This window comes from Fukomys damarensis, unplaced genomic scaffold, assembly GCF_012274545.1.
Source record: "Fukomys damarensis isolate Sample0158 unplaced genomic scaffold, DMR_v1.0_HiC HiC_scaffold_12, whole genome shotgun sequence".
NCBI classification, from domain to species: domain Eukaryota; kingdom Metazoa; phylum Chordata; class Mammalia; order Rodentia; family Bathyergidae; genus Fukomys; species Fukomys damarensis.
The window spans coordinates 14,198,664-14,208,537 of NW_022900924.1; the positions used below are offsets into that span (position 1 = coordinate 14,198,664).

Consider the following 9,874-nt stretch of genomic DNA (forward strand, 5'->3'; position numbering starts at 1 on the left):
CCTCCCTCGATCCGAGCTGGGTGACTGAGGCATTTCAGACGTGGGCCGAGCCGAGCGAGAGCGAGAGCGAGAGCGAGCGAGCTCTGGGCCCCGGCGATCTCTCGATAAGCCACCTAGAGGCGACTCTGCGCGCGCTCCCCGGCGGCGCCCGCCCGCCCGCCCTCGGATCATGTTGACATATTCACAGGACGGGCAGTAGTACCGCTGCGGCGCTGCGACGTTACAGTTTCCGACACCTTCTTTTTATAACTCGGCTCTATCCCCCTGCACTCGACCTGTGATAACCACGCCTATGCAGCCACACAATTGGTCCGAAAGCGTCAAAGAGCCAATCAAGAGGCCTCCGGCTCCCCGCAGCCCACGGCGCAGCCCGACCTTCTAGAGCCGCCGAGCAGACGCCGGGGGAATTCTAGAGGCGGAGGAGGGTGGCGAGGAGCTCGCGCCCGCCCTCTCCGCGCCGGCTCCCGCTCCCTCTCTCTCTCCCTCTTCTTCTCTTTTCTCCTTTGCGTCTCTCCCCTCTCGATCCTCCCTGCCCTGCGCGCCCGGACTCGGATTTCCGAAGCGAATTCGCTCACGGTTTCCGACCAGGCAGAAAGCGAGGAGACCCGGCAGGGGCGCGCGGCGAGATCGGGACTGAAACCGAGACGCCCTCTCCGCAGCTCGGAGCTCAGGAAGGAGGAGGAGGGCGGACGGAAGCCAGTCTGCGTGCAGTTCAAGTTTTGATAGCGCTGGTTGGAAGGGGCTTATTAAATCCGCTTGTTTTTTTTGTTTTGTTTTGTTTTTTGTTTTTGTTTTGTTTTTTTTTCTAAAGGAGAGAGATTTTCTGCTCTCTTGCTCCCTGGCCAAAGCCGAGTCCAGCGCATTTGCAGACGCCTCCAGCGAGAAAGGGAGAGGAAGAGATAAGGGGGCGGGGGAAGAAGAAGAAGAAAAAGAAGAAAAGGTAAAAAGTCTTCCTGGAGAGCCGTTCGCGTGTGCAACCAAGACCTTGGGGGCTGGGGAGCGACCCGGGGACCCAGGGCTGCGGTGTCCGCAGCGAGCTCAGCGGCAGGGCTCCGGCGCGAGCTCCCGAAAGCGACTTCCACGGGCGGCTCTAACCACGCCAGCACCGCGACAGCCGCCCCGCCACTATGTCTCCCGATCTGTCGCCCAGTCCTCTTTAGAAGCGACAGTCCTCCTCCCCGAAAGACACTATCCTCCCTTCCTCTAAAGCGCTTTAGTTATTTCTTCCTCTTTTTGTTTTGTTTTGGGTTTTTTTTCCGCTTAAAAACAAACTATGTGCTGCTGCTGAACTACGATAACAAAAACAGAAACAAAAGCAAAAACGAGACAACAGCTGCGGACTTGTGCCTGCCTGGAGTGCATGAGCCTCTCCATGAGAGATCCGGTCATTCCTGGGACGAGCATGGCCTACCATCCGTTCCTACCCCACCGGGCGCCGGACTTCGCCATGAGCGCGGTGCTGGGCCACCAGCCGCCCTTCTTCCCCGCGCTGACGCTGCCTCCCAACGGCGCCACGGCGCTGTCGCTGCCCGGCGCCCTGGCCAAGCCGATCATGGACCAATTGGTGGGGGCTGCCGAGACCGGCATTCCTTTCTCGCCCCTCGGGCCCCAGGCCCCCTTGAGGCCTCTGAAGGCCATGGAGCCCGAAGAAGAGGTGGAGGATGACCCCAAGGTGCACCTGGAGGCCAAGGAACTTTGGGACCAGTTCCACAAGCGGGGCACGGAGATGGTCATTACCAAGTCCGGCAGGTAAGCCCGCTGGAGCCCCCTCCCCCAGCTCGCTGAGGACCCCCCTGCACCACCACCTTCCCCGAGCTGCTGCCTTGCCAGTTGTTAAAAGCTCGGACGAAAACTTAGTTCCCCTGAAAATGTGTACAGACTCTGGGGCCCTGCCTCAGCGACAGGGGATTTCAGCTTACCTGTGCGCCTGCTCGGCTCTTACCTAGTTCTGCATCCCAGGTTCCCCACGGAGCAGATAGGGTTTTTCAGAGGACTCCAGACAGCCTTTCAGGAAGCGGGAACCCCCCACCCCACCCCCATGGCAGGAAGTTCGCTCTGCAAACCTCCCTGGAACACACGTATTATTTCTGTGTGGATGTTTTTTACTCGGTTTTTTATTTTCCTCTGAAGGAGAAAGGCCGAGATCCCCTTTCTTTTGTGTGGTGGAGGGAGGCCTGATAGTGTTCCCCGCCCTTCTGCCCTTTAGCCTGGCCTCCGGGGCTGGAGGGGACCTGAGTCCGCTCTACAAGGGTCACAGAGAAAGGGAAGGGCGACGTAGATACAGGGTTTGTTTGACCACACAACTTGACGTGTGTGTGTGTGTGTGTGTGTAACCCGAGGGGGAGTTCAGCAGGCAATTTTGGATAATTAAGATTCTCTTTGCAGACCTAAGGAACCAGTTAGCCTGTGCACACACACCGCTTTGTGTATGGATATTATAAATCATATTTTACACACCAGAGATCCCTGCTAGACCCAAACCTGCCTGGAAGACAGGAACCCAGGACAGTCACCTAGAATCACTGATTTTTTAATTTTTTTTTTAGTAGCATTGAGGTCTAACAAGGCATCAAGTTGAAAGGTTAAAAATAAAGTTCCTCTCTTGATGTCTTCAGCCTTCTGCTCTCCTTCCAAGCTAAAAGAGGCCAAAGTTTGGCATGAACTCCTCCTCCAGCCCACAAGGTGTTTAGTCAGTTTTCACAGTGAAGTGCTTCCTTTTAAGTCAAAAGCACAGAATGCCAGTGCTCGTGTGGAAGTCAGCAGCGGTCCGGTGGCACAGCCGTGCGGCTGGGATCGGCCTGGGGAACGGGGATGTGGGCCGTGAGTCAGGAAGCTCTGGGGCTGTCCGGCCCAGGGTCCGCCCCATCCCTCTCGTCCTGAGGGCTCTGCAAGTCCAACTCCATTTCCAAAACAGCGGGATTACTGCTTGGGAGCGGGAAGGGGTGTGATTTGGACTGTTTATTTCCCTGATAAGTTTAACATTTTCTCATCAGTGGGTGGTAGAAAATCCTCGTCCTGACTGCTCTGCAATTTGCTAGTCTCACCCAAAACTGTTCAGGACTACACAGATACGAATGCATCTCTCTGAGAGGGCAGACTGTACCGTCACACAGAGCAGAACAGTTAAAACAAGACATTAGACAATCTAGAGAAACGCCGTGTCATAATTACTTGTTTTGAATCTTGGGGTACTTCAATAGAGAGGAATCGGTTGTTTTGAATGCTTTGTGAGAGGAAGTCGTTTTGCACCTAGTTGCCCTGGTCTTGACAAAATACAACCTCGTCAGTCCGAAAATAAAGTACTAAACTTTGTTTAAGTATTTTACAATAGGTGAGGAGTCCAACTCGAGATTCTGAGGGGTTTCTTTTTTTCTCTATTCCTTTTCTCTCCTTCCTGTTGTAGGCGAATGTTCCCTCCATTTAAAGTAAGATGCTCTGGGCTGGATAAAAAGGCCAAATATATTTTACTGATGGACATTATAGCTGCTGATGACTGCCGATATAAATTTCACAATTCCCGGTGGATGGTGGCGGGTAAGGCTGACCCTGAAATGCCAAAGAGAATGTATATTCACCCGGACAGCCCAGCTACCGGGGAGCAGTGGATGTCCAAAGTCGTCACCTTCCACAAACTGAAACTCACCAACAACATTTCCGACAAGCACGGCTTTGTAAGTTTCACCGCGTCCTCAGCCACCGTTTCTTTGTCCACTCTCCCCCAGCCACGAGCCCCCCTTCCTTGGGAACTCCCAGGTTGTAGCACGGAGTCCTCCCTTGCTTGCTGCTGCTAAACACAGCAAACTGGTTCGGTTTGCCACGGAGCCGGAGAGAGGGATTCCCGGGTGTTTTCTCTCTGCGTAACGGGAGGCCTGGTCTTCTAAAAGAAATGGGGCCAGGAAAATTTACCAGGTCTTGTTCTAGAGCAATTCTAGGTCCTTGGTAGAGGCTGGACCTGACTGCTGTTGTTTAACAAACAAACAAACAGAAAACAATAGCTGAGAGGTAAAATTGATTTTAAAGCTACGTGTTTGTAAAGGCTTTGTTTTGTTTTAAACTACTTCTCTTTGAAGTCTGCCATGTTATTTATTTCTTGGAGGAGCTGAAGTTTTCAGAGCCTTGCCGTGTTGATGGAAGGGTAGAAATGCCTTTTTGAAATTTTCTTTTCTTTTACGAAAAGAGAATTGCGGCTTGGTAGAGCCTCCTTAGAAGTGAGGCATAGATCTTTCGGTGAGAAAAGTGTTGTGTGTGTTGGGACTGTACCCATGGATTCAGTGTGAGAACCGCCCAGAGCTCTCGGAAGACTTCAGTTGCTTAGTAAAAGTCAGGCAAAGGACCTTTTGCCCCATCCCTCACCCCTCCCCAATGCTTCAATAAAGTAAACAAAGTGATAAGCAAGGAATAAGCCGAAAGATTAGGCCCAGGAAGACGTGAATGGCACGGAAATATCTTGGGCGGGCAGGAATTGCATTTGAAGTCCTTGATTTGATTAGAGCATACATATTCCTCTCTAGAGTTCAGCCTTTCAGGGCTGTAAGTGGATTGGGCTCGTCAATTAGTGGGCGCTTAAAGTACTGAATCATTTTGTAAATTAAAATGCATGTTTTTCTCTATCTTTTAAGAATTGGCCAAGTGATCACGCAGCGTGGCAGGGGAATTATAGTTTTGGGACTCAGGTAGGCTAGGGTCTGAGATCCGAATGAACCTCTTAGACGGTGGGGGGGGTGCCCTTGGGAAATTGAGGAGGGATCTGGATTCCCCAGGAGATAAGATCTACTGAGCAGATTGTTCCCAAGGAGTGACCCCTAGGAGGTGGGCTCGGTCCAGCACGGGACCCCGCAGTGGGGAAGCTGTTAGCGCGGCAGGGGTCCTCAGACCCCGGTTGACCTGTTCAATCCTTTTCCACGCGTGTCTCCTCTCCCCTGCCTCTGCAGACCATACTGAACTCCATGCACAAGTACCAACCCCGTTTCCACATTGTAAGAGCCAACGACATCTTGAAACTCCCTTACAGTACATTTCGGACGTATTTATTCCCTGAAACCGAATTCATCGCTGTGACCGCATACCAGAACGATAAGGTAACCCCAGGGCTTTTTCTTTTTAATTCTGCCATTTTCCCTGGCCCTTTAAGCTGCTTTGGATCAGGGTGAGAAAGTTAGAATGGGGTTGGGAGGCTTGAGTTTTCTTTTGTGACTTGAGCTTCCATAGAACATTTGGGAAAGGGACGCTGGCTTCTCCAAGGAGTCAGAAACAACACCCCCACCCCAACCAGCCAGGAATCCAGTTCGGAGTTTAAAAATGCTAGATTAGTTTTGTCAATGAGAAGCTCTTAGAGCCTATGTTGGTGATGCTACTCCAGTATCAGACTCCTGGGCCTTTGTCGCGTTTGTTAGAATATCTATCCTTTTCCCCTTCTGGGGGAAGAGTCAGGAGGGTCAGGAGAGCAAGTTTGAAAGGAGTCAGCTAAAAGTTTTAGGCAAAAGCCTTTTGGAGTCCTGGGAGGAGGAGAATCATAGTAGAGACCAGCTTTCCTTCCCTAGCCAGAAATCCTGAGTAGCTGGTCTGGTTTTTATTACCCTTTATACAGCTCTGTTTTTTATGGTGTGTGTGTGTGTGTGTGTGTGCACGCGTGCGTGTGTGCACGTGTGTGTGTGTGTGTGTGTGTGTGTGTGTGATTGAAGAAAACCTACCCTGATCATAGGGTCCTGCTAGCCGTGTTGTCCGAAGCTTTTGACGTGGCGAGGAAGCCGAAGGTTCTCCTGCGTCAGGGGAACGTGTTTTCCCCTTTGGGCCAGAAGCTGGGGATTCCAAGGGCCCCCAAATGGGGTTCTTCAAGTTTGGTGGCCGAAGGTCACGGGCACTGAGCCCCCAGGCTGGGAATGCGGCCCAGGCCGGTGATTGACCAGTCCCCCGCTGAGCCCCTCAGGGAGGGGTGGGACGGGTGGAGGAGGGGCGAGAGCACCGCTTTCCCTGGGAGGTGGGGTCGGGTTCACCTGACCACACCCTGCCCGACTCCCCACCACCGAGCCACTGCCAGTGCGTCGCGAGGGACCCAGGGGTGTGTGTGTGGGGTGCAGATAATCTTAAATCGGGCGGCTGAGACCTCACCATCACCGCTCCTTGCCAAATGCAAAAGCAGTGTTTTTTGCCTCCAGTAGCTTCTCTCCAGGACAGTTGTCCAAGCAGGGGGCCTTGTCCACCTCTAACTGTGTGTGTGTGTGTGTGTGTGTATGTGTGTGTGTGTGTGTGTGTGTGTGTGTGTGACTCCTCCCCACCTACCCAAGGGATTTGAGGGCTGCACACTGTGACTCGTTCTGCCAGCCTCAGGACCCGTGGAACTAAGTTGTGAGCGCAATAATAAAATGTAGCACTTCTGATCAGACCAAAAGGCCAAGGGCCCTCTCCACCTAATGGCAGTGGCAGAATACATAAATGAAAACAAATGTTTCCAGTGGTCATTCAGTGCTTTTAAACCTCTAGTTGCCAATATCATAATAACCACCACCACCGCCCTCAGTTCCCCCAAGCCAAAAAAAAAAAAAAAAATCAAAATCAAGATTACTCTAGCACAAGGGTAGCAAAACCCCATAAATCATTTTACTAGATCTGTGGAAAAGGTTGGATAGAGTGTATGCTGGGTGTGTGAGCTGCATGCCCACATGTTTGAAGGCAAGAAAGTATTGGTTAGCATTTTATAATTAATTGCAGTATTTAAAAAATCAGTAAAAGCATAATTTTCACATCTAACGGTTGCCTTTCTTGACAACTTTGAGCGTGTTTCCATTTCTAAACCCAAGCTGTGTACTTGCGACTCTTCTTTGGACCGCTGCAGGCCGGGACCCTTGGTGTGGCCTGCTGTGGGACATTGAAACCCCAGTCCAGTTCTCTGCACCCCCCAAACTGTCTCCCAGGCTGTCCCCTCCCTTCCTCCTTTACCTGATGTGTCCCCCACCCCAGCCTTCTTTGGGAAGTCACGTTTCTTTCTGGGAGACCGCTGGGCTGGAGGAATCGTCCCAAAAGACATTCTAGAAATCTGAAGCCAATGTTTCTTTCTTGCTTGTGTCTCCTCCTCTAGATAACGCAGTTAAAAATAGACAACAACCCATTTGCAAAAGGTTTTCGGGACACTGGAAATGGCAGGCGAGAGAAAAGGTGAGTTGAGGGGATTGTTCATTTCTGGGACAATTTATGAAACAAATCACTTTTCTAGAATTTAGCTTGATTTAGCCGAGGAAGGCAAGCACTCCCACTGGAGGCGGGGGGAGGGAAACAATTTACTTCGCCTTTGCTGTGCTTTTGCTTATGCGCATAGTACTTTTCCTACCTACACCTGTTACCTCTGAGAAGCTAATCAGGCTCCACCACAGTCGTCTCTGGAAGAAAAGTATTTAGAGATAACAGATCCGTAGGGATACTTATTAATTGTTAACTAATTTAAATGAATTCTGGGGAAGGCTCTAGGAAACCACACCATTCGCAAAATGCTCTGGAAGTTTTGCAGTCTGGCCTTCCAAACGCCAACAGAGTGGGGGCCCCTTGAGAAATCTCTGGCTGCCTCCTTCCTTCACCATGAGGACCCCCATCCTTAGCATCAGGTGGGCAGCCAGAGAACCACGTGCAAGAAGCTTCCCCCTAACCTGTGCAGAGATTCTTCTAAAACCCAGAATGTGACCCCCAGTTTTAACCTATCCCCTTGAGGGGAGAGGGAGCGCTAAAAAGTCATTTCTAACATCTAAATAAATTTGAACTCCAATTAATGTGTTGGTAAACTAATTACCGTGGAGTGCACCATGAAATAACCACTTAACCTTAGCAACTCTCCAGGACCTGCGCTGGCTGGGGGCAGGCGGCACTGTGTCCACGAGGCTGGACACCCAGGTCGTCCCTCTGCGACCTGCAGTTGAGCTCTCTCTGGCCAACTCCAGCCTCTCTCCTTGCTGTTCTAGACAACATTTCACAGCCCAAGGGAAAGCCCTTTCCAAGGACTTGGTCTTAGTAAAGGCAGCCAGAATCTCCCTGCCTCCCTAACTTGGTCCCCCAGGGCCTCCCTCTTTGGCCCCGTTAGGGGGTCAAGCGTAATGCCAGGCCCTGTGTGTCTGCCCTGGGCACACAGATTTCAGGAAATGAGTAGGGAGCTGAGGATGCAGCTTTGGAAAGGGCAAGGAGAGCCGAGAGGGGACCTGTGTGTTGCACCCTGTCCTGTAACTATGGGCGCGGGCCTCTGCCTCAGGAAGCAGCTCACCCTGCAGTCCATGCGAGTGTTTGATGAGCGACACAAGAAGGAGAACGGGACCTCGGATGAGTCCTCCAGTGAGCACGCGACCTTCAGCTGTTTCGCCCAGGCCTCTTCTCCGGCAGTGTCCACTGTAGGAACCTCGAACCTCAAAGGTGAGCGATGACTGGAGCCCAGGTCATCCCAGCCTGGAGGCGCCAGGACAGGGGAGGTGCAGAGCAGGACGGCAGACTCTTCTATCCCTGTAAACAGGAGCCAAGGCTCACCTGGGGTGCAGGTGTGTCCTGCCCTCCTAAAGAGCAGGGAGAGCTCAGACCAACCCCATCCTTGTGTGTGTGTGACAGAGAGAGAGAGAGAGAGAGAGAGAGAGAGAGAGAGAGAGAGAGACAGAGAGAGACCTCTTGACAGGATTGGCTTTGGAAAGACACCTGAGGTGTCCCCACCTGTTCTTTCCGTTTCCCCTCCTCCACCCAAGACCATCTCCACCTGCTGACTTCCCCAGAGGAGTAGGGAGGGGATTCTCAGCCACCAGGAACAGGGGAGGTGGTAGAGGCACCAACTAGAGAGCAACAGGTCTCCTTGGAGTCAGGTGGGGCCCTGGGGTGCTGGTGTGGGGGGGGTGGAAGAGAGGGTTCCGACCCTCAGTCCGATCCCTGCTTAACAGAGCAGGCATGGTTTATTAGGGAAGAAATCTGTTTCAAAGTGAAATAAAATGGAAGCCCTTTATGAAGAAAAGAGGATCTCCTTTTTCCTTTGTGGGTTTTATTTTTTCTGGTAAGACAGAAGCCAAAGATTCTGTGATTGTCCCGGGCTCCTGCCACCCATCTCTTAGGAGTGGGAAACCCACTCCGAATCCCCACACCCAGAAGTGCCCCTGCCCCTGGAGTGGGTGTGGGTGAGGGGTGTTTGTCTCTGCCCCGCCCCTGCAGATGTGGGGGTTCTTTGCAAACAAGCCCTTCCAGAATCCCCCACAGATGGGTGGAAGGGGCTGGTCTGGTCCCTTCTCTGAAGGGAGACTGATGGTGTCTGGAATGTGTCCCCGCAATGATCTCTAAAGCAACTTCCCAGCAGAAACTTTTAACCTTTTTTTTTATTTTTAAAAAGCTAATTTGCAATCAATTGGCGAAGCCTCCCCGCCACCCAACGGGCAGTCAATAGATACTTGTTTGGGGCACTCAATAGACACTTGTTTGAAGAAAGACTAAGATGATTATAATAAGAAGGGCCAGCGCTTTGCAGGCCCGCAGGTGAGAAGAGAGGTTAAGATGGGTGTGAATGCTTTGGATTCGTGAGTTACTCACTGGCTCCCAGAGCAAAGGCGCTGTCTGTCTGCAGGTGGCCATTCTACAGATGGGAACACTGAGGCGTAGAGAGGTTGAGGGGTCCCCTGGGTTATGCAGCCAAGGGGAGGCGGAGCCCTTAGAAGTCCCACGTGGGCGCCGCTCCTGAAGGCCCGGGCCAGACTAACCCTTCCTCCGGCTTCTAGATCTGTGTCCCAGCGAAGCCGAGAGCGACACGGAGGCTGAGAGCAAGGAGGAGCACGTGCACGAGGCCTGCGACGCGGCCAAGATCTCCACCACGTCGGAGGAACCGGGCCGCGACAAGGGCAGCCCGGCCGCCCTCAAGCCGCGCCTCTTCGGG

At 52.4% G+C, this 9,874-nt stretch overlaps 2 protein-coding genes across 2 annotated transcripts in view; both read left to right on the forward strand.

Moving 5' to 3' along the window:
• LOC117285702 overlaps positions 1 to 1,217 on the forward strand; it is a 2,219-nt gene extending 1,002 nt beyond the window's left edge. Inside the window, exon 2 of the mRNA XM_033762412.1 lies at positions 812 to 1,217. Coding sequence (XP_033618303.1) covers positions 812 to 1,207 — 396 coding nt within the window. The 3' untranslated portion in view covers positions 1,208 to 1,217. The remainder of the gene's footprint in view (positions 1 to 811) is intronic.
• Positions 1,218 to 1,343: 126 nt separating this feature from the next.
• Tbx3 (T-box transcription factor 3) overlaps positions 1,344 to 9,874 on the forward strand; it is a 12,499-nt gene continuing 3,968 nt past the window's right edge. Inside the window, exons 1-7 of the mRNA XM_033762667.1 lie at positions 1,344 to 1,749; positions 3,404 to 3,671; positions 4,620 to 4,673; positions 4,932 to 5,078; positions 7,076 to 7,152; positions 8,231 to 8,388; positions 9,720 to 9,874. Of these exons, the coding sequence (XP_033618558.1) occupies positions 1,361 to 1,749; positions 3,404 to 3,671; positions 4,620 to 4,673; positions 4,932 to 5,078; positions 7,076 to 7,152; positions 8,231 to 8,388; positions 9,720 to 9,874 (1,248 nt within the window). The 5' untranslated portion in view covers positions 1,344 to 1,360. The remainder of the gene's footprint in view (positions 1,750 to 3,403; positions 3,672 to 4,619; positions 4,674 to 4,931; positions 5,079 to 7,075; positions 7,153 to 8,230; positions 8,389 to 9,719) is intronic.